Source organism: Nothoprocta perdicaria, unplaced genomic scaffold, assembly GCF_003342845.1.
Source record: "Nothoprocta perdicaria isolate Ctin4 unplaced genomic scaffold, notPer1 scaffold_103, whole genome shotgun sequence".
In the NCBI taxonomy this organism is placed as follows: Eukaryota; Metazoa; Chordata; class Aves; order Tinamiformes; family Tinamidae; genus Nothoprocta; species Nothoprocta perdicaria.
This window is the reverse complement of record NW_020454128.1, coordinates 257,030-280,687: the sequence shown is the minus strand read 5'-3', so window position 1 is coordinate 280,687 and position 23,658 is coordinate 257,030. Positions and strand designations below refer to the sequence as shown.

Here is a 23,658-nt window from a genome sequence, read left to right as displayed (position 1 = left end):
GCGCGGCCGCCGCCCGGAGCGCAGCATGTGCGGTAGGAGCGGGGGCACCGGCACCGGGACCCTCCTGCGTGGGGCCGGGGGGGAAGGGGGGTAATGCTCCGCAACGGCGCCGGGCTCCGCGGGCAGCGCCGCGGGGCTCCGATCCGGAGTCACTCCCCCTTCCAGGGGAAAAAAGCCCTTCCAGGTGCAAAGAAAGAAGAAACCTTCCGGGCGGGAGAAAATAACCCATCCAGGGGGAAAATATAACCCTTCCGGGGGGAAAAAATAATCCCTCCAGGTGGGACGAAATGAGCCACGCCGGTGGGAGTCGCGCTCTGTTGCCCGCAGCCCGGCCCCGACGCGGCCGGGCCGGGCTGGGCCCCCCCTCCACGGCGGGTCCGCACCGTCCCGCAGGCCCCGTGTCCCCCGTGTCCCCGCGGGACGAGCGCCCCGCCGCTCCGCCCCGCCCGCAGTGCCGCGCACACGCTGAAATCTAAACCGCACCTACGGTATTTTCATTTCCCCATGTTTCCTCCCTCTTTTCATTTTCCTTCCTGTGTTTTCTTTGGGTTTAAAACTAGAGGAAACGCTCTAATCAATTTTTCACATAGGGACATTTTATCGGTTTGATTTGCCAGCTCTCCCAGGGTTTTGGCAAGGTTGAAGGAGAGTGGAGAGCGTCACCTTCTCACTGTCAAGTCTGCGGAGCACCATGAAGAAGCAGTCAGAAATACACATTTTGGCTTACATTTAGCACTGTGTTAATTTGTGTTAAAGGTAGAAAGTGGAACAAAGCTAAGAATAGAAGGTGTAATTATTATTATAAATAGCTTGCTGCAGGAATCCTTGCTGCAAGGGGTACTTTTGGTGCGTTGCGCTTGCCATTCCTGAGGTCCAGCCTCTGAGATGGGTAATGCTAACCCTCTGCTGAGTGTCTTCCTAATGGTGATAAACATTGATAATTCTCGAGGTTGTTATTTAGTTCTATTCAAAATCTGTTTCCCTGTAAACACATTTTTTCCCTTTTCAGTGGATGCAAAACCCTTCTAGGATATTGACTTTAAGAAAAGCATCAAGAGTCATTCATTGTTGTTGACTCTTCAACAACATTTCTATTTCTCAGTATTTCCTATTCCTAAAAAATAAGGATAACATTGATGGAATGGGCTTCTCTAAAGAGTTACAGTAAGGAGGAAGACGAGTGTTGGAAACTGAAGAGTGTCTGAATGCAGGAATTCTCTGTGTGGAGACAGTGACGTTTCTGTTCGGAGCCTGAGGGCGTTAGCACATGAGCTCCTGTGAGTTGAGGTTAAGCACAGCTGGCAGAAGGGAAGGTCCGCGGGCTCCTGGGCGCTGCCCTGGCGCGGCAGCTGATGAGCTGAAGGCAACGCTGACCTTGCGCTGAGTTCATGGCGTGAGATGTTCCTCGCTCTGGCAGCTCTTGGGCGATTCCTCCCGCCACGCAGCAGTGGTAGGCTGGAGCAGAAGAGCGAGGTGAATAAATTGTTGAAAAAAGGAGTCCTGCCAATACCATAAAAACGTTGAACTCACTTGTAGAAGTACTCAGGCTGCTCAGCTACGTATATGAACCTTAATTTTCTCTCTCAGCTGAGGTGACAGGAATCTTGTGCCTAGGAGCAGGGATCAGCCAGGTCCGTTGCCACGAGGTCCCGGTGACCATCCTGAGCTCCGCAGCGGCCTCGTTGGCCGACGGAGTCATCGGACAGTGTTTGTGTAGGAGACCCCAGGTTGATTTGTCTGGTTTGGCTGAGCTGGAAGGTCAGGATGAGTTTAAAAAGCAAGAACATGAGAACTGTTCCCATGGTGGAAGCTGTCCCCCTGACAGCTTCGGACCAGAGAAGGTGTAGGTTGCACATTCTTCGGTCTGAATGTGCCCAACCAGTTTAATCTCATCTTGCAAATAGTTTGGAAACAGGTTTTTCGAGGTAGCCAGTGGACTGTTCTGTAAATAATAAACCCATCCCATGCTAGGACTGTTGTATACAACAAGTAGTGGTGTTAGGGTTTAGGTCTCGCATTATTTGTGATCACTGCAGATGGGAATGGGCCAACTGAGGATTTGCATTTCAGGGTTTAGGGTTGCCTCTCCATCATTGCGGTTTTTAATTTTTTGCCCCAAGAGAAGAAGAAGAAAAAAATTTGTTTCTTTAAGATATAAAATAGAGGTTCTTGTCATAAACGAATCCCAGTATTGATCCACTGGTTATTTACTCCAGACAGGAGAAGTTTTGCCATTTAATCTGAAGAGAGAGGTGTGTGCATTGGCAGGAAAGGAGGCATCCAGTGGAAAAATGTGGTTCTTCACTGAGCGGATGTTTTTCTGCTTTGCTTTTTTTTTCCAGTGGGGCCTTGGGTGGGTTGAACCAAAGCTCTACCAGATAGAGCCCACAGTCACAGTGATGAAAGCTGCTCGTTTCTGACCTTGTGCTCATTCGGGGTGCTGGGAATTAGCGTCTTGCTCTGCACGATGCTTCTGTGTCTTGGGCAACGTGCGGAACTGGAGAGGGGTGAGCACGTCCAGGTGGGAGATCCAGCTCTGCCAACATGTTCCTGCTGGATTTCTCCTCCTCTTAAAGAAAAGTTCCCAACCTGTAACGTTTTATATGTGTGGTATCTAGTAGCTTGCATTTAATTTATTGAAGAACTGGGGCCTAATAGTCACCGCCAAGACAAGGGATTCTTCAGAACCGCCAAGCCGATGTGCTGACAACATTGTCTGTTGAGATTATTTTAACAGTGGGATAGAAATACACTTATAAAGCTGAAGTAAACATAGCCTGAAGGCTTTTTTTCTGCTTACATGGGAAAAGGGCTAGGAAAAGCTATTCCTTAGTAACTTGAACATGGGATGTTGGGGGTGGTAATTTATTCTTACCTGGAAGAGGTGATTCATGTGATTTTCTTATGAAATTACCATGAAATAAGGATACATGGCAACAGAAAGATCCCAAGAAAAGAAAGTTCTGAGAAAAAGCTTTTTTGGTGACTATTGGCAATAGAAACAATCAGATGTAAACTCCTGTAGTTATTCTTGCTGCTGTCTTTTCCTATCTAGCATTCACAAATTTAGGTACAATTCTAGAGTTGAATGAAGTTCCCAGGGAATGTTTTAGGTTTGACGTTGTGTGTATTTCACCGAGAACAACATGAGGAATGTCCTTTGTTTCTGGGGATTTTCTGCAATATTTCCTCTTTCTGGCATGTTCCTGTGTGCCCGCAGCAAAGGGCAGCTGTGGCAGCCCCAGTGAAACAGCTCCATGCTGGCTGGGAGCTGCAGCAGCACTGGCCAAATGGGGAGTTTGAGCTGAAACTGAAACTTCTCAGGTCTGTTAGGGACCCGAAAGGCCTCACGGGTTCCTTTCAGGAACAGCCCAACTTCGATATTTTCTGCACTTGGGATCCAGGCTGGCAAGCAGCACCAGCTGGTGACATCTTAGCTGGGATCTGCTGGAAATTTGATGGATTGGCATTGGAATCCCATCAAAACAGATGTGTTTCCATTGACTGCTGTGATTTAAATGAAATGTCAAGAGTTGGCGCTCGGTGGCAGGGCACCGGGCATGGAAGCCTTTAAGCAGCTATAAAGACACATGCGGTTCCTCTCTTTCCATGGATTTGTGTGGCTTCAGCTGGATGTCAGTGCAGCGAGAACAGGGATTTGACAGGCATTGGGATCCAGAGAACAACAGGGCTATGGTGTGTGGAAGGACAGTCTTATAACCTGAACGATGCAGAAATGGTGCAGAACTTGGTCTGCAGATCTTGTATTGCTGCCTGCTGAGAGAGAAAATAAACAAAAAACTAAACAAAAAAACCCAAAACAACAACAACAATAAAAATCCCCAGGAATATACTAAGCTAAAGGCCAGCAGCATGAGCCTTTGATGCTTTGGTTCATTTTTTGCTCATCTGAGTTACCAAGTTTGCTTCTCTGCAGTCACTGCTGGCATTTCTGTGCTTTGGGTCTTTCGGATCTAAGTGACATCGGTCTTCAGATGGAGCAGGAGAAGCTCCAGACACAGTGGTACATCCATGCAGGTGTTTCTCAGTGCAAACCTCTGCTTGAGTTTGGTGTTTTCTTTGACTTAATACATGCCTGTAGATAACAAGAACAGATTTCTGTCTCGTTCATAACAATATGGTTTATAATAGCTAATGTGCTGTTAATGAGTATGTTGTTCTTCCCCACACAGGAATCTTTGCTTACCTGAACTACCATGTTCCCCGGACAAGACGGGAGATCCTGGAGACCCTCATCAAAGGGCTCCAGCGGCTGGAGTACCGAGGATATGATTCTGCAGGTACTTTCTGCAAGTGGCAGCCACTCATTTTTGGCTTTTGGCTTGTAAATGAGTTGGTTTGTTTATGATGTTTTCAATTATTGCTTATTTATAAAGAGAACTGAGGTGCAGATTGGAGGTTTCTGTGATCAGAGATTTGGATTAACTTCAGATTTACCAATTTTTGTAAACATTTCTGATGTGTCTTATGCAAGCGTTTGAGAATAATGATTAGGCAACAAAGAGGAATTCTGTTTTCAAGCTAAGGGGCTTCTAATCTTCATTTTGAGGTTCAGATGGGAGAAGAAAGGGCACTGTCAAAACAGTTCTGTATTTGTTTCTGTGAAATACTGCAAAGTATTTTCAGCACTTTACACTCTTTCTTCTTATTTTATGGTGCTGTTTAGGTGTGGGAATTGATGGAGGAAATGACAAAGACTGGGAAGCTAATGCTTGTAAAATCCAGCTCATCAAGCAGAAAGGGAAGGTGAAGGCCCTGGATGAAGAGGTTCACAGTATGTGTTACTCTTGATTTCTTTGCCATTTTTCTTCCAATTAAGCATCAGTTTAGTTGTCAAACTGATAAGCACAAAGTGAGGCCTTCTGTGTATTTTGTATTTTCAATGCATTAAATCTGTGCAGGAAGCAAGTATAACGTCGTTCCATGTGAAATCTTGGTCTGCTTTCTGTTAATTTTTCGGAGTAGTTGGGGTCCATTGTTTACATTTGTTTTTCCAGGTGTCAGTTGTGRTGTTATTAAAGTTTACTCAGAGAAATCATATAAATGAAACTGAAAAGAAATTGATTACATAACTTGTTTTTAATCCATGGTAATATTAATCTCACAGTAGAATGTCATTTATCCAAAAGGAAGGTGGGTAGATGAAAACCAGAAACTGAAAAGGGCAGGTGAGGTGATGCACGCATTTCAGCAATACAAGGTATACAAAATACTTTGCAAAAAAACATTTTCCTGATCAAGAAAATTATAGGCTGTGTATAGGCTTGAAGAGATTGTGGGGGCCCTGTTGGAACAAAAGAACGATTATTTTCCCTAAAAAATATTAACATTGACATTATGCTTTCTAGAGATTAAGCATTACTGATGAATATTCTAATTTTAGTATTACATAACTATGAAATAAGCTAGTTCAATCATTACAGATATTAATGCATTTAAAATGATGGGGATCACAAAATGCATCTAAGAGAGAAAATAAGATTGGCTTTTTAGTTAAAGTTACTCTGTATTTTGTGCAAGGGAGTGATGTGAAAGATGCAGTGGTTGCTCTAGGGGTTCTTGGGTGAAGAGCCTCTCTCCCCCATCTCTACTAGGTGGCAGTTTTAGTGCTTTCCAAGTGGGAATGAAGTTGTGTATTTCACTTGTAAATATTGCAGGGGGGGAAAGGCACTTTATCACTTTGGTAGTTTTATACACTTGACACTTTATTACTGATTTGCTGATTATATTTTTGTTTTGGTGCTTACTTTGAAAGCTTGCTAAGACTCCACCTTGGCTATGGGATAAAGACAGGCCCTCAGTAATCACAACTTCTTATCCTTCTGCCTACAGAGCAACAGGATATGGATCTTGACATTGAGTTTGATGTACATCTTGGAATTGCACATACCCGCTGGGCTACCCATGGGGAGCCCAATCCTATCAACAGCCACCCGCAGCGCTCGGATAAAAACAACGGTAAGAATTTTTGCTTGAGAAAATGAGTTTTCTTGAGCAGGAACTGTTTCAGGCTGTGGTACTAATCCCAGTTAGGCAGAAGCCAGTGGGGACTTGGCCATGGTCTTGAGCTGTGGGCCAAGCTGTAATGAGCTCTGGGAGCGCTGGGATCAGTGCCCCAGAGCCTCCTTGAGCGTGTGGCCACTCTGCAACGATATAAAAACCCAGATTAAATTGCATGGTAAGCATTTTACCATTCTTTCTATTTTTTTTTTTCTCTCCCATAATCACCATTTTACAGCAGAGGTTTGGTCTGCTCTGGGCTCTTGCAGAATGCAGTGGATTGGTAGGACACATTTCTGTGGTAACAGCCTGGTGGGTGGCACCAGCAAGATGAGAGTGTGAGCTGTTTGATTACTGCTGGAAAGTGTGGGTTCTTAAATTGCCAATCAGTTGAGAATCTCAAAGAACTTTATAACATCTAATTTGTCCACCCATATAATTATTAGCTTTTGCCATTACAGAGCAACTAAACTGGAGCAGACCAGGGAAATGGCACCACAGAGTGAACTCTTATCTTTTTCCTGCTAAGCATAGCATTGCACTTAATAGCAGTTAAAATTGTGGACTCTGTTCAGTGTTCTGGTCTTATACTGCCATGTGTACAGGCAGGCCACAGGAGTATAATATTCACTGTGCAGCTATTTTAAGGCACCTCAAACATTTGCCTGCGCCTTGGATCTGAGCAGTGTATTTCCTCCTGTCTAGAATTCATCGTCATCCACAATGGCATTATAACCAACTACAAGGACCTGCGGAAATTCCTGGTAAGCAAAACTGGAGTGTTTGTGAGAGAGGGAATGTATCTGGGGATGGAGTAAAGCACTGCTGAGCAGACTGTGTAGTCCTTCCAGCAGATGGCAAAACACCCAAGAACTTGAAACAACTCATGTTGAAGATCCTTCGGGATAGAACTGTCATCCGTTTTTCCTKATAGAGTTGCAAGCATTGCCACTATTAAACTTGTCACTCAGCTCTGTAAGATACCCACCATAAATGAATAGGGCTCCTTTATAAGCCTTTACATTGGTGCTTATATGTAAATATGCCAATTCTTTGTGTATAACGTGCTCCTTTCCTCTCCATCCACATGATTAAAATTCCAGTCCAGATGCTGATCATCCTGCATCTTTGTTGCTCTTACATCCTGTTCTTTGACAAATGTGCTGAGGCTGTCGCCTTTCCAGTGCTGCTGCACTTATCTCCATGTCGTTCCCTTCCATCTTCCTTTCTATTCACATTTTTTCATGTTTTAAATTCAGGTGATAACATTTGGGGGAAAGGGATTGCTGTCTGTAGTTATCATTTGGGCAGCAGTTAATAGATATTCATAGGGACTAAAGGTGATAATGCTGAAAAATAATTAATAACCCGATTTTTTGGGGGTTGGTTCCTTTTAGGAAAGCAAAGGATATGATTTTGAGTCCGAGACCGACACAGAAAGTATTGCAAAGCTGGTCAAATACATGTACGATAATCGTGAAAGTGATGACATTAGCTTCACCACCCTTGTGGAGAGGGTTATCCAGCAACTGGTAATGTACTTTTAAAAGGGTGGGAGGAGCAGGGAGGATATGTATTTATCCTGGTGGAGATGAGTAAAAATATAAAAGTTTTATTCACATGTTCCCAAGTTGGACACTGTTACCTGGAGTATTGAATCTGATCCGTGGATCTATGCCCATCTGTGCCAGGATTGCAAGAAATCCAGTAGTGTAAATGTGCAAGCACAAGGTTGCTTCTGAAAGTTCAGTTTAATTTCTTTCCTAATTGCAGGCAGTTAATATTTTGTCTGTTGCCTGGAGAAAGGACAGTAATTTCCACTCTCCTTTAGAAACCTGTCCTTTCTTAAGTCATGTAGATAGTTTTCTCCTAAATATTTACTAGTGCGAAGTTTTTGGTTTCAGTAGTATCTTGAGGCAGCCAGTTACTTGAGTAAGGAGAAAACACACAGATTTTTAACATTATTTTCTCTTGCTGTGTGTCTGCGGTGGTTGGTTTGCTTAACAAAGTCACATTTTGAGACACACATTTAAGAGAGCGAATTTAGAACCACTTCTGAGCTCTTGCTGAGGTTTCCCTGGAACCCGTGGGACATGATGCAAGAAAATTAAGCATTTTCTTAAGATCTTTCCTGAATCTGTACATTATTTACTCTGGATAAACCTCCCATTTGGAAGAGATGCTGACCGCTTGTAGAAGCTCAATTGTAAAACATGATGCTTCCCTCTTCCATGTGTTTATTATTTGCTAATTTGCACATGTGAAGAGGATCCAGCATGAATACGCTTCTCTTTCCAAAACCAGCTTGTTTAGGAGACARTTCTTAGTAATTTGCCTGGCAAAAGCTAGAGCAGCTATAGACAAAGGAGGAGCTTTACTTGCAGATTTTGATGGCAGTTTGTATTTCGCTTATTCCAGGAAGGTGCTTTTGCTCTCGTGTTCAAAAGTGTTCATTATCCCGGTCAAGCAGTTGGTACCAGGTGAGTGTTGCTTTTGAAAACAGCGTTTTTCTTGCATCCATGTGCTGTTTCTAGGCTTTTTCTCTTGCCTTGCTAGAAGCTGCTAGTGTAGCAACTGTGGCTCACATCTGTGCTGTGAAAGAGCGGTTCCTGCAGGTCGAAGGTTTGGCTGCGGAGTTTGGGCACTGATGGTAGTGGTTGCTGTTCTGCTTACAGGCGAGGCAGCCCCCTGCTCATCGGAGTGCGCAGTGAGCACAAGCTCTCCACTGACCACATCCCAATCCTGTATAGGACCGGTAAGTGTGGGCCCCTGCTGCCAAGCAGCTTCCAGGCACGCTCGGACCACCATAAAAGTGTTTGCACAGCATCCCAGCTGCAAGCTGAGCTGTACATTAAACTCTATTAAAAAGGAGAATTTTGAAATAAAGAAGTTTTTAACTATACATTATACCATAGGCTACAGCTTCCTCTGCTGGCATCATGAAGGATACAGAACCTGCTGCTTTTGCTCTCTGCTGTCTTGCTATACCAGTAGAACTGACCTCTAGTTTCAATCAATACTTTTGTGCTATATGGCTGTAAGAAAAACATGTCTTTGTGCTGTAGCTGAACTTAAGAGCTTATATTTGTGGCATATTGGCATTCAGGGACATGGTTTTGAAGGAAAAAAAAGAACGTGACTGTGCTTTGCAGGCTGGAGGCTGTTCACGTTGGCAAAACTTCTTTCTTCTGTAACAGAATGGTTAAAACCAAACCAAAGTAGCATGTGCTAAGCCCTGTGGGTGATCTGTATGTACCTTGTATGTACCTTGTCTATGCATCTTGCTTGCATGTCTGTTTTACCACTGCACATAGACAGCGACACCCTTGATCACCTAAGTGCCTCAGAGGTCACAGAATACACAGAATAGCTGTAAACTACTCCTCTGCAGGCTGTTACTCTGACAGACCTGAAGTCCATCCTAAATTTGGTTAAGGGAGGACAGTACCCTGCTTGCTTTGCCACAGGAATGGTAACAGTCACATCAGTGTTGCCTGAGGGGTCTGAACCTGTTCAGGTTGTGGACTTTGAGCACTGCAGTGATCACAAAGACTTGGGGTGTGCCCGTGCCCGACTATCTCCCCATGGCATCTGGGAAGAGTCCCAGTAACGTCTGCCTGTTTATTCTTGATTCACACTGTATGGTTAATAAAAATCCCTAATGTATGTATGTAACCCTTGTTTTGTTTATACTGCTTATCTGAAGTTGTTTTTCTTTCTAATTGCACTTGCAGCTGGGCAGTCTATGGATCATTCTTTTGATGGAATATCCATAAAAATGGAGGAAGGTGCCTACCTGAGAAAGTAGAATACTGGAAATTTAAGATAAATCCCTCCAGTTCTTTAGGAAAGGAATAATAAATGAGGGAAATTTGCATTGTCTCTTTAATATGTGGTTATTGCTTTCCAGGTAGCAGTGTATTATCCCACAGTGAAACAAATGGGATAATCAGAATTTCTTCTTTATCAGAAACATCTTGAGCAACACCCAGGAAAATTCTGCATTAAAGTATTTTTGCACAATGTAGAACACTCACAAAACTGATGACTTACTGCAGTTGTCCCATGTGCTCCCTGCAGCTTTGACCACAAAAAGAAACAGTAAATTGCCTTAAATAAAAAGAATAGAGTGAAACCCACTGGAATTAGAAATAAGGTGACTTAAGAGCCTAGTACTAATTCTAATGCAAACATTACCTGGAATCTCGTCAGCAAACCAGGTTGTCAAAGAGCTGCACATTTCTAAGAGTAAAATTTTGAAGTTACCCGGTCAGGGTAATGCCCAGTGGCCTTAACAACTAAAGTCATTTAACTTCCAGTGGCACTAAGACTTTTTGAAAGATTGACTGTAAGAAGCATTGGCATTAGGGAATCTTTCACTATAATCATCGTGCCATTACTTTTATAATGCTTTTGTCTTCTGTAAACACCTCTTAAAGAAATGTAGACTGTGGCACTACTCAGGTAGGTCTGGAAGACTCTGTTAAGCAGCAGATGCTTAAAACTGCAGTCACTGAGAGCGAGATGGGATCAGAATATACTCAAAGCAGCCCCTTCCCCCCAGACTTGCATCCGCCACTGTGAACTCTCAGTGACATCTCCCTTCTCTGGTTACAGAAGGGAAAAGATTACTTCTGTGTGCTTTTGAATTGTAAATAGGAAGTAGGTGCTCTGCAGCTGCAATCCAGGTCAGCCACAGATAAGGTGGTATCATAGGTGAGATAACAGCCCTAAGTGTCTGCAAATGCTCCCGTGGCTGCGAACGCTCAGGGTGCGTTTTCACGCGCTGCCTGGGAGCTCCAGCCACACCGTGCAGATGTAGGTGGAGGAACACGCTGCAGTTACAGCTCATGGCAGAGCCCTGTTGCACAGGAAAGCAATGCAACATAATAAAGTCAATGCAGGGAAATGTTCTATTTTGTGAAACAAAATTTGCATGGTTTAATCGAGGATGGGTGCTTCTGTTGGAGAATGGCCATTCCCACTCTTCTTACTCTGTCCTTTCTGCTCATCTTCGATTACTGACTTGATAACTAAAGTGGAGAGCCCTAAATTTGTAGCTACGTGGAACTTTCTTATTAAGTACCAACATGAAAGCAATATTTTTTTCTTTAGATTTTCACCTAGAGCAGTGAATGTTGAGCTTCACCCACGAGAAGTACTTTTTACAGTTAAATAGGTGTTAAATGTATGGGAAGTACTGGAGTGCTTCTGAAAGGATCCCCGGTGAAACACTGACCTCCTTTTTAAGGCTCAGTTGAATATTTTTGAAAGTTGATTAAATTCTTCCTAGCCCTGTGTCCTTCAGTGCACCTAAATACTTCCCTTACAGCTGTTCAATGCTGCCTGCAGCTTTGGATCAGAAGGAGAAGTTTGTGTTTGCTGTCTGGGGAGCAGCACTGAGTGCTTAATCATGGATTCCTGGCCTGAAGACCTGAGCTCAGCCAGGCAAAAGCAGGTTCTGGTCACATCTGCCGGTGCTCAGTGGAACAGTTGCACATGTTGCCCCTGTGAAAGCATTTCATCCAGTGCTGAGAACATCTGCTGGAGAGCTTTCAAAGCCTCAGGAAAGTTTATTCAAACACAGGAGAAGTTTATAATTGGAAACGCGACAGATCCAGCTAGGAAGATGTTAGTGAATGTGGTAAATGTGGATGCTCATAAAGGAGCTTGATTTCCACCCTCAGCCATGCGTAAGTTTTTGGGTGCTTTTTAATTTTTGTTAATGTTTTCTCTAAGTACTCTGCACTCATCATTAAACTTAGACCCATAATTCAAAAGCACATGAAAAATGCAAACAAACTGAGGAAGAGCATGATAATAGCAGTGCTGCTTCATTGCACTCTTGCTATTTTCACTGTTAAATTTACTGTGATGAGTCTCGGTGATAAAAACAGTGCTTCATGTTGATACTGCACCTTGGGACATTGGGTTGGGCCTACCGGTACAGCAGCAGCAGCCCATGTTTGTGTGTGCCCAGTGCTAATCCCGGGTCTTCCAGGTAAAGACAAGAAGGGAAGCTGCAACCTGTCCCGTGTTGACAGCACCACCTGCCTTTTCCCCGTTGAGGAGAAAGCCGTGGAGTACTACTTCACTTCCGACGCTAGGTAACGCTCTTCAGAACCTTTAAGTGTTCGTAAAAGATGTTTTCATTTGGAGCTGCTTACATTTGAGACCTTGGGCAGGAAACTCAGATGCAGTGGTGCCTGTTAGGAGCATCAGTAAACTGTATGTGGCCATTCGCGTTATTTTATAGTAATAGAGATGTAGTCCTCACCCTGCTGGCAAGAGTGGTGTCTTATGGCAGATGTTGTGTGCTCTCCCCAGCGCTGTCATTGAGCACACCAACAGAGTGATCTTCCTGGAAGACGACGACGTAGCAGCTGTGGTTGATGGACGTCTTTCCATCCACCGCATTAAACGCACGGCAGGCGATCACCCGGGCCGCGCCGTCCAGACCCTGCAGATGGAACTGCAACAGATCATGAAGGGTAAATTCTTTTGGCCGTTGTCCTTGTAGATGTCCACGTACCCCAGGTTAGGTTGGGAAGGGACCTTGGGGCCACCTAATCCAGTCTTTGTGTTTAAAGCAGGTCTGAGTAGATGGGATTGCTTAGGGCCTGTTTTAGTCAAGTGTTTAATTCATCTTCAAGGAGAGAAATCCTCCAGTCTCTCTCTTTGCCTGTGTTGGGAGGAATCTGTTTTTTAAAGATGATTCCCTAGCAGGTTGGCAGTTCTAGATAACTACAAGTTGACACGCTCATTGTTGAGACACTTTGGTATCTTGAATATTCTCATGATTAGCTCATGCTTTGCTACAAAATGAGCTGTGCAGTTAATCTTTCTAATAGCTATTTAAGCACAGGAGCAAAAAGTGATCTCTGATAGGCGACTGGCCTCTTAATATGTAAGAGGCCGATGTACAGAGCGTATCAGGAGGTTATTTAGAGTATTTTCATTTGGTTTCTTTTGTCATTCTTTTTATTATAGGTAACTTCAGTTCGTTTATGCAGAAGGAAATCTTTGAACAGCCAGAATCTGTTGTTAATACAATGAGAGGAAGGGTCAATTTTGACGACTACACTGGTAAATAAAATTAATGCTTTATTTTTGACAGCTCAAGTACCTAGTGGTTATTCACAGAGGAGGAAGTAGATGATGGCCTGAGAAATGGAAACACTGCGTGGGGCTGGCAGTGAGTCCTTCCATAATGACGTGCTCTGGTGGTAAACTCAGTGTTTGAGATTACTCTTCTGCTAACAGGCTGATTGACAGCTTCATTAGGGCTAAGAGCACTGTGTTAATTTGAGATTTTCTGCTAGATTTTCCACCCTGATTTTCTCCTGAATCTGCTTACAGTAAATCTTGGCGGGTTGAAGGATCACATTAAGGAGATTCAGAGGTGTCGTCGCTTAATCCTCATTGCCTGTGGGACGAGCTACCATGCTGGAGTTGCGGTAAGGGGTCAGTCTGAATCTCACCAGGAATTGCAGCTGGAATTGAAGAGTGGGCCCAGTACTGTGTGTATTGAGCAGGCTAAGGATGGGATGTTGACACTGAGTAAATACGTGCTGAGGAGGGAAAACGTTCTGCCAATCTGCATACCTCAGCTTTTCAAATTATCAATGACCTCGTTAGGAGCTAAAACCCGGCAAACTAGAGTATTAATGAAAATGTTGTCTGTGCTGGTGGCCTCACAGGTGCCTGAAAATGTGTGTGGCTAAAAGCATAGTTGGTTTTCCTAAGCCTAGCTATGTGTGAATCTGAGTAGACTAATTAAAATAGAACCCAGTGCTAACTTGCACATAGTATTTTGATAGTAATATTTTCCAGTGTGTGCAGCTAGAAGGCTTTTTTTGTCCTCTACTTAGTTTTTAAACAGGATGTAATATGGAACTTTCTGACTCGCAGACTCGTCAGGTTCTGGAAGAACTGACAGAATTGCCTGTTATGGTGGAACTAGCCAGTGACTTCCTGGACAGAAACACTCCTGTCTTCAGAGATGATGTTTGCTTTTTCATCAGCCAGTCAGGTACAGTCTCACTTTACCAGCCACTTTTTATGGATATTCCACAAGTTTTTGCTTGGGAGGGAGGAGTCTGCAAGGCCGAGCTCCATAGGGCTGCTGGTGGGAGACATGAGTGAAGAAATTGGCACCCAGGGACTGGAGATGGCAGAAAATATATCAGGGCTCCTTGTGTCTGTTTGCATGCTCTGTTAGTTGAGTCTTACGTATGGCAATAGCTGTTCTTTTACCTTTCTCTGTGAGAAAACAGTCCATCAATCAACAGACTGAAAAAAAAATCTATCGAGCTTTATATAGGTAGAGGACAACTCAGTAGTTGCTTTTGAATAGATTTAGTTCTTTTAGCATTTGCACCATTTCAACTATCCTGGACTGGATCCATAAAAGAAATGAAACTATGAAACCAAAGTATGTGGAAAAAATGCGGCCTTGGAGTGGAATGTGAGATAAAACATACACTTAAACTAAAACAAAATAAATTGATATATCCTGTTGAAAATAGCTTTAAGGACTGTTGCAGTATTCTTTTCCTTTTAGCAGCCTGTAGCATTGTAGGTCTTCACAGCTCATCTTTAGCTATGATATTAAAAGCAATTGTTATTTTAGGTGAATTTTAATAAATAGTGAATGAGAGATACTGTGACTTTTTATCTAAACTTTAGCACTGCACTAAACTTTCCTGATACCAAGTACTCACATCAGGTTGTGTATTTTGCAGACCTGAGTCTTGTCTTTTCAGTGTAAAAATACTGTGCATTGCCCTGACTGTTAGCAGCTGAGGTAACGACTGCCCCGTTTAACTCACAGGCAGTAGGAGTGCACTTAGGAAAGCACTGAGCTTTTATTATCCAGTAACAGCACCGTAAATACTGGTCCTTCCAGGTGAGACTGCGGATACTTTGATGGCCCTTCGCTACTGCAAGGAGAGAGGAGCCTTAACTGTAGGAATAACCAACACGGTTGGCAGCTCCATCTCACGAGAGACGGACTGTGGAGTCCATATCAACGCAGGCCCCGAGATTGGGGTTGCCAGTACGAAGGTAAATACTCAGTTGTAGCTGTCACTCCTTGTTACTGTGATCGTTTTTGACCTCATTTTAACCATGGACGTAGGCCCTCAGTGTTGTGTTTTTAAAGATAACTTTGATGCATTTTTAACAACCAAAGCATTCCGAACTCAACTTCTACCAGAACTCGTCAGGTTTTCAAAAATAATAAAAAATACTTTGGTGAATGGAAGGAAAGATCTAAAACAAGGTAGGAGAAACCCTGTTTCCTAAAGTGTCCACACACTTCTATTTTTTAAATGAGGAGGAGGAAAAAAAAATTAAGAGCATTTTACAATTAAAATTGGAGTCACCATATGCCTGGTTTCCGGCTACGTTTTCTGTTTGGCTGTTGCTCACTTACTTGGTAAGAGCGCTTAGCTCAGCAGTAGCAGGAGAATTGGGCTCTTTGTCTTTAAAATCATTCTGTGGAGTCTGTATTGGAACTAGGCAAGAAATACAGATCAAATTACGTCTCAGCAGAATCTCTTCCCTCTCTATAAACCTATAAGATGTTAGATTTATCAAGATGGGACTGCAGCAGCACCACTAAATACAACTTAAAGAGAAGAGGCGTAACTGGAGCCTTCAGAGAGCTGCTTACCTCACTGCAGCAGCAATGTATAGTTTTTAATGTGCTACTGGGAAATGAGGGGCAATTTTCCAAATATATTCTTATTGCCCCTCGAAGGTGTTAGCTCTTACATCAGGGTTCTCTGATAAAAGTTTGCAGTGCCCTTGTCCACCAGTCTCTATTGATGACTGTGTCGTTAATAAACATGTGTCCAATAACACCATTCATTTTCTTGCATCTTAAAGAGCTTTGTTTTTTGCAAGAGAAGTGTTATAAGGAAGCAATATTAAAGCTTGAAACTGAAGGCGTCCCAGACAAGAATTTCCTAAGCAGCAGGAATTCTCTCCTGTCTCTAGCATCACTTGTCCTGGGTGCAGGCTCCTTAGTTTAAACTAAGGTCTAAAGATCAAAAAGGCTATTGTAGGAAAAGGTTTGGAAACGTAACTGCCCTTAATGGCATTGCTTTACCAAAGAAAGCATGATAAGATATTAAAATGGGACTTTCAGCAAATGTGGGAATGGTCTTTTAAAGAAAACCTGTACCTATGTCTCCTGATAGTGTTATTCTCTGATAGATGTATCTGGCTATGTGTGATAAAGTATAAAATAACTTGCATTGCTGCATTTCATTGCGATGAGGTCCTTCTGCATGGTGAAATCTGCTTTGATTTAGTTATATTTAGAGGCGTGATGATGTCAATCTGTTGCATAAATTCAGCCAAAAACCACATTTGAGTTTAATAGTTCATTGGGGAATTTGATCATGGAAAATTCATGAGTCTCTTACAAGGAGCTCTTGAACGAGTTGTTTGTGCCTCGGTTGTTTTCACGTTGCCACCATTACAGTTTGGAGATACCTGAAAATTGCATTTTCTTTCTGGCGATGTGAGGAGTTACCAAAACTATGCACGTGTAAAACATGAATTTGAAGAGATTTTGTCCTACCATTGCACAGAACTTCATTTTGAGATTATAAACAGTCCAGGCAATGTTAGCATTTCTGGATTGTGCTGTTTACTTCTGTAGCCTTGAACTGCGTGCTATCCAAAACAAACATTTTGTATCTAACTCTGCTAATTGGTATAACTGGAGCTTTTCTAAATTCCTTTAAAGCTATTTAAATCTTTTCCAATATACCAAGTTTGATCATTTTTTTTGGAAAGGGATAGAATCTACAGGAATTAATCTTCACCTAACAAACCTCCATCCCAGACTGGCATCTTGGACCATTTTATAACGTTTGCCTTATCAGGCCTCTTAAATCCTTAATTTTACAAGAGCTCTTCCATACTCTGGCTCCGATGCTTTTGCAGGTGGGATTCTCTTCACATGAGCACTAGTTCCACTTGTTTGTGCAGGTGAACACAGCTTTCCCCCCAAAGCCACTGACAGCAGTCACCTTTCAGTTCTTTCCTGCTTAATTGGGATGAGAACTATAATTTGCTAAGAATAAAGTCAATAATTAGTCTAGGAGTTAAGTTTCTGAACTGCTTCTCCCAGCTGCCCTTTGTCCGTCTGTCGCACAATAAACCCCAATTTGAGTATTGAGCATTGCTAGAATGATTCTTTGTGTGTCCTTCATGCCGTGGGTGGGCAGCGGGGCTGAGAGGTGTTCGCAGCCCCAGCATGAAGGCTGTAGGTGATGGCTGCTTCCCTCTCTTGCAGGCCTACACCAGCCAGTTTGTTTCTTTGGTGATGTTCGCGCTCATGATGTGCGATGACAGAATTTCCATGCAGGAAAGGCGCAAGGAGATCATGCGTGGCCTGAAGGGGCTGCCAGGTAGGAACGTTGCACGGATTGTGGCCTTGCCAGCATAAACTGGAGCTTCAGGAATGACTCGACTTTTCTGGCACCAGGAAAATCCAAGGGGAGAAAAGATGGCAGGGATCAGATTAGTGGGAGGTGGCCACTGGTGTGAGCTTACAACCACTACCTTCCCTCTGATGCCTTCAGGGTGCTGAACTTGAGTGTAAAGCACTGAGCCCAGTACTTTGAAGTCACTGCTTCATGTGTATATGCATATATGTATATATGTATATGTACTGCCTGGGCGGCTTGAGGGCAGGGGCTTAGAAGCAGCTGCAGCTTCGGTTCTTCTGTTTCTTGCTAGACTTGATTAAGGAAGTGCTGAGCATGGATGACGAGATCCAGAAGCTGGCAACAGAGCTCTACCATCAGAAGTCTGTTCTCATTATGGGACGGGGCTACCACTATGCGACATGTCTTGAGGGAGCTTTGGTAAGAGATGTCTTCATTTACTACCACTTTCAGTGCCCTTCGTTCTGGACTCCAGTTCCAGCCCAGGGAGGGCCATGTGGCTGCAAGACTATTGACAAGCTGCTAACGGTGTCTTAGCCTTGTAAAATCCTTGTACAATCCCACTGCAGTTGAGCACTTCCTAAAATCTCTGCTTTGGAGTTCTTACCTTTGAGGATATTTCTGCTGCTATTGATGCTATGATGATACATGTGCAGGCTGAGTGCAAATCACAAGGCTGTTGATGGCTTTATCAATAGAAGTGTTGTGTCAATGACACATTGTCCGAACTAGGTTTTCAGGTTGCCTTCTCAAATATTAGACCTGAGCAGACCCTGAATGTATTTTTACAAGGTTAATCGCTGCTTTTCACTAGAAATTAGGAAAGCTCCTGGCAAAGAAAAATTGCCCAAAGCTTTATGAATTCCTTTTTCCACATTCAGAAAATTAAAGAAATTACCTACATGCACTCCGAAGGGATATTGGCCGGTGAGCTGAAGCACGGCCCTCTTGCGCTAGTGGACAAACTGATGCCTGTGATCATGATCATCATGCGAGATCACACGTACGCCAAGTGCCAGAACGCTCTGCAGCAAGTGATTGCGCGGCAGGTAGGTGCCTGTGAGAGTGCAGAGCACGTCAGGAGTGTGGCTTTTGGTGCAAAACCACTTCTGTGCAGCCAAAGCTTTGGAAAGTTGGATACGTCTATCCCCAGTCCAGCTTAGATCAGGTTTGCTGCAATCTGGTAACTATTCAATGTCTCTACCTATAACTTATGCTTTTTTCTTTTTTTTTAAGTGCAGGCTTACAAGACTAGAAAAGGGGTTAAGACGGATTGATCAGTGGCTTCATTGTCATCCTTAAGCCTCAAAAGAGAATACCTTTGTAACACTTATTATAGGACAGTAGTAGACACTGGAGCCAAAGACCTTTTGTCAGTGTGGATTAGGTCCAAAACATTAGTAGGTATCTCTCCCAGAACCTGGAATACGAGCTGACTTTCAGTTTAAAATGTCTGCATTTTGCTAACTTAGGGAAAAAGAAAAAGAAAAAAAAAAAAGCAGTAGTTTTGTTTTAAGTTCATGAGCTATCCAGTTCCATCAGGCCTTAGAACAGGTCACCCTTCAAAGCCTACAAGCCTTGCCATTGCAGACTTCTGGTTAAAAAGAACTAAAATAGATGAAAACTCCACTGGTATAAGGCAAGACATACAAACTGCAATAGGTATTATGCTTACCTATTAAAATAGGCTACAGCAATCCCCTTGATTGTTTTGTTCTGCATTCAGCGAGAGGTTCTTGTTGCCACAAGCTGAACAGAAGCAAGAAAAAAGCCTTTCAAGACGTTTTTCTTTAGGTATTTCCCTTTGTTGCAGGGGCGACCTGTAGTGATTTGTGATAAGGAAGACATTGAGACGATTGAGAACAACAAGCGAACGATCAAGGTTCCCCACTCGGTGGACTGTCTGCAGGGCATCCTCAGYGTTATCCCCCTCCAGCTTCTGGCCTTCCACCTCGCGGTGCTCAGAGGCTACGACGTGAGTAGCATGCTCCCGTGCCGGGATCCGTGTGCTGGGAGAGGGGGGAAGCCTGGGCCTTCGTCCTCTCCGTGCGCTCGCTCGAGTAGCAGGAGGTGAACCAGCCACTGCAGAAGCTTCTGGTGAGCAAAGCCTGAACGAGCATCTTGTGCTTGGCCAAGTCTCGTGCAGTTTGGGTTGGACACGTGTTTGTTTTCTGGAACCATCATTTGCGGACCCTTCCTGAAGGGCTTGAAGGAATCTGAAAGGAAGCTAAAAATCCGCAGAGGGATGTATGGAAACCAGAGTCTATTGGTATTTGATGTTATTACAGGCACCGGCCATGCCACTGACTGAATACAGTGTGCGCCAGAGGAGCTTGCTCCTTAGGTCTCTAGATCAGGCCATTGCAGATGAGTTGGACCCACTTTTTCTGCACTGATTACCCTACATTAACATGGAAGTGGGGTGTTAGTTTCAATTTAATCGCACAGCTGTTGCCCACAGCACAAAGTTATACACAAACAAACAGTGTATAAAATACTCACAAGCATTTTCTTTCTCCTCCCTCTCTGCAGGTTGATTACCCAAGAAATCTGGCCAAGTCCGTAACTGTAGAGTGAAAGATCATCTGAATCATAGGGGCAAAGGGGAATTAAATGAAAGACTTTTTTTGGTACCAAAATAACTTGATTTTAAAGTCCCCTAGGTAAATCTTATTTTGCTAAATCATCGTTTGTGTATGAGATCACCGCAATTCCATTACATTAGTGATTGTCAAATTGATTCCACATGCTATATCAATAGCTTTGGGTTTTCCAAACACTAGACTTTCATGAAAGGTGTTAAATGGTTTTCTTTAAAGATTTCTGAGTCTTCTAGGTAAGGGGCCCTCCGCTTTACTTTAAGATAATGTCACTGTTTCTTACCCAGTGTGGCTCATTCCTGTTGCTGAACAGAGACCGTTGAGTGAACGACCTGCTGTGCTCTCGGGCGGTAAAGCAGGAGGGCAGAACATGCAGCTGGAACAAAAGCTGTTCCTGCTCAGGCTCGTGCAGATACCTTAGCAGCGAACAAAGTTGGAACAAGTGTTTGGGTCAATCTCTGCCTCTTTCACAAGAGAATTCAGCTGATTTGTCAGCCTGCCTCAGTCTGGGGCACTTGGTAAATGGGCTTAAACAAAAAGAAAAGAACAAGTTGAGTTCCATCAAAAGGATTTTAATCTATGCCAAATACCCAGCAGCTGACAATCTGGTAGGTTCAGTGGGCCAAAAAGCAGATCCCGTCCCTAGCTGTGCCCAGCRCTGCGGTGGAGCTCGCTCCCACAGCGTCCCTTGCACGGGGCTGCCTCCCAAGGCGGGAGGAGAAAGAGGAGTACGGGAGCGCTCGGGTTTGGTGCCATGCAAGTCTGGGGGATGAAGTTTTCACCCCTCTGAGCACGGTGGCATTTGAAGCAAATGGCAGCGAGGTGGCTCTGTCCTGCAGCCCGTTCCTGTTGGGGACGGGGACGGTGCTGCCTGGGCTCTGCCTGGCCAGCGGCACCAGCTCGTCCCTGTGGAGGCTTTGTCCCCGTGAGCGAGTTCCCCGGCAGCTGCACAAGGCTCTGCCCAGGGCAGCTCCTGCAGCTCCCTGTGCCGCTGGTGCTGCCGGCTGCCCCGAGCGGAGGAGGGAAGGGCCGTCCCGAGCAGGGGAGCTTCCTGCCGGCTTGCATGGAGCTTGTCCCGCACATGGGCCTTGCTCTGCGCTGCCTCCTGCCCGCGGGTGTGTTTCCTAACGGCCCGTTGCCTTTGGAGTTAGTTCTGTGCAGTGAGAACAAGGCATGAAATGATACCTGGCAAACAGGAGAGGATGTGGGCGGCTACTGTCCCTGAAGAATGGCTTTAAATATAGAGTGTTTGGACTGATTAGACTGTCCTGAACCATTTGAGAAGCGGTTCCTCCGGACAGGGGATGAGACCCCTGCTCAGTAGCCCAGGCAGCTCCCACCATGAAGACAGTTGCTCCGTGTTGTTCCTATGACTGTGGCAATTCTGTTTTGTGTATGTTGAAGGAACCTACGTAACTTCGACTCCAGATCAGTTCCTAGCTTAGTTTTATAATGTTAAGGAGAAAAAAATTACTGTGCCTGGAAATAGCTTCTTAAACTGATCCATGTATGTTTACTGATGTGTTGTGTGCAGACTGTTGCTTAATGAATGGGCTGTGCTGCCAGTGTCTGTGCAAGAACAAAGTAGTGAATGTTGCCTTGTGTTTGTCCTGCATTTGCTCACGAGAGGTGTCGCCTCCGGGCCTCGGCTGAGCCGCACAGACGTCCGCAGCGCTTCAGGAAGAGGCTTTCGAGGGCAGGCAGAGTCTGCTCTGTGTCCGAGGACATTCCCTCCTCCTGCTTGTGCCCAGCCTGGAGAAGGGGACCAGGAACCGTAACGCAGAGGGGCTGAATGGAGGCCGGGGCCCCGCACACTCCAGCGCAAGGATGTGCAGCCTGGACCCCACGGAGGGCAGCGCAGATGAAGCCCTGCAGGTTGTTCAGGCTCTGCCTCCCAGCTGGCTCAGAAGGAAAGAGTGAGCGCTGCCCAGACGTGGCCTTGGCTGGAGCCTTGCAAGCCAGGAAGGCCCCTGATAATGTGGTGGCAAACAGCAGCGCTGCCCTGTGAGTCACACGGGAAGTGTTGGATACGGCCCGCGCTGAGGTATTTGCAGAAACCTGTTGTGTGCAAAAAGGACCAAAGATGAGGAGGCAAAGTTAGAAGTGTCAAGCTGACACAGTGCAGGCACCTGTACAGATACTGCTGAGTTACTTGGTTTGATGCTGTGCTAGACAAATGCTTACGTTTTGACATTTAAGGCATTAAAACGCGTGATGGAGTCTTCCTTTGCCAGCAAAAAGGTGTTTCCCTGCAAACTGCTCGCTGCCTGAGACGGCCTGGCCTCCACCTGCCAAAGCCGAGCTTTAGCTCCTGCTCCCAGTGAGACCGCGGCATGTGGCAGCGCTCGGTGTCAAACAAGCTGTGGGGCGGGGTAGGGAATCTGTAAAGCAGCTTCTTGTTAAGGGCTGAGCATCAAGTGGGAATGTGCGAGGGACTCCCGCCTTTCCTTGCCTCGTTCTGCCCAGCCTGTCGCCTTCTCCTGAACAGATGCTCTTTTCCCCCAGGCAACTTCTAGAACGTCTCGTGCTATTTATTAACAGCCAGTCAGTCTCCTGCTCTCTGGGATGAATGTTTTGCTTCCTGAGCCAGTCACCTTCCCTCCTTCCTATCTGGGTGTTTAAAAATGTAGTCGCTCTGCCCTAAAATTGAGCCACAGGTAAATGCAGACACAGGGTTTCCCCCTTGGCAATGGCAGCAGCCTTTTCTTGCACGCAGCAGCCGACATTCTCTGGAGTCGAGCACCTCCTCGCCTCATCTCTGTCCATAGCAGCTTAACTTGATACAGCTGTAGTTGTTTTTTAATTACCAAAGCACAGGTACTTTTGAGCTCAGTGCAGGTTGTTCCTGCCTTAGCAATGCAGTTCCAACCTCTTACTGAGTTTATTCCACAACAGTAGGAATTTAAATCATACACAGGCATGTAATTTGGTCAGGAAGTTTTTCTTCTTTCATTCTAGCTCCACTCAACAAAGGCCTTGGCTTTACTGGCTGAATAAATACTGGCCATAAAGGTGCCCGTGCGTGGGTAAGCGCCTCAGCGTTTTGCAGCCTCTCTAGTGGTTTTATTTATCTTGGGAGCATTGAGGACTGTGGGACACCCGTCCAGCCCCGTGATCCTCCAGCCTCATCCCTCTTATCTATAAAGAGCCATATTAGCGAAAGCTTGAAATTGACCATTCCCGAGTGGAGCAGGAGGGATCTCATGCCCTAATTCAGTGAGATTGCAGGAGCCTTGGACTGGCCTAGACAAACTGGGCTTGGTTAAACTTGGAATACCTCCCAGTGTAAGCCTAATACTGAGATACTAATATAAAATTAGTTTTTTCTCCCTTCCTTGCAGTCAGTGGCAGCTCTTCACCCAGGTACGTGCCTGGCAACAGAAGAGAAGACAGGATTTAAGCCTGGCCCTAACTAGTCTGTCAGTGTTTAACTGTGGCTGATTTTAGCTTCTATCTGAAAGTACTGAACTTGCCTCAAAGCACCGAGACCCTCCCCTGCTGGAGAAACGACAAGAAGAAACAAAGAAGTATTTGGGTCAAATCAGAGAAAATTCTTTGCCTTACCTTCACTG

The 23,658-nt window shown here is 44.7% G+C and overlaps 1 protein-coding gene across 1 annotated transcript; it reads left to right on the top strand.

Moving 5' to 3' along the window:
- The first annotated feature begins 6 nt into the window (after window positions 1-6).
- GFPT1 (glutamine--fructose-6-phosphate transaminase 1) lies at window positions 7-23,511 on the top strand. Its single transcript, XM_026042791.1, has 19 exons — window positions 7-32; window positions 4,194-4,301; window positions 4,688-4,795; window positions 5,854-5,979; window positions 6,727-6,785; window positions 7,419-7,553; window positions 8,440-8,501; window positions 8,697-8,776; window positions 12,023-12,128; window positions 12,349-12,512; window positions 13,012-13,107; window positions 13,381-13,478; window positions 13,933-14,053; window positions 14,930-15,087; window positions 17,333-17,447; window positions 17,779-17,906; window positions 18,368-18,535; window positions 19,300-19,461; window positions 20,019-23,511. Exons 1-19 carry the CDS (start codon window positions 26-28, stop codon window positions 20,061-20,063), a joined length of 2,046 nt encoding a protein of 681 aa, XP_025898576.1. The 5' UTR covers window positions 7-25; the 3' UTR covers window positions 20,064-23,511.
- Window positions 23,512-23,658: the final 147 nt, after the last annotated feature.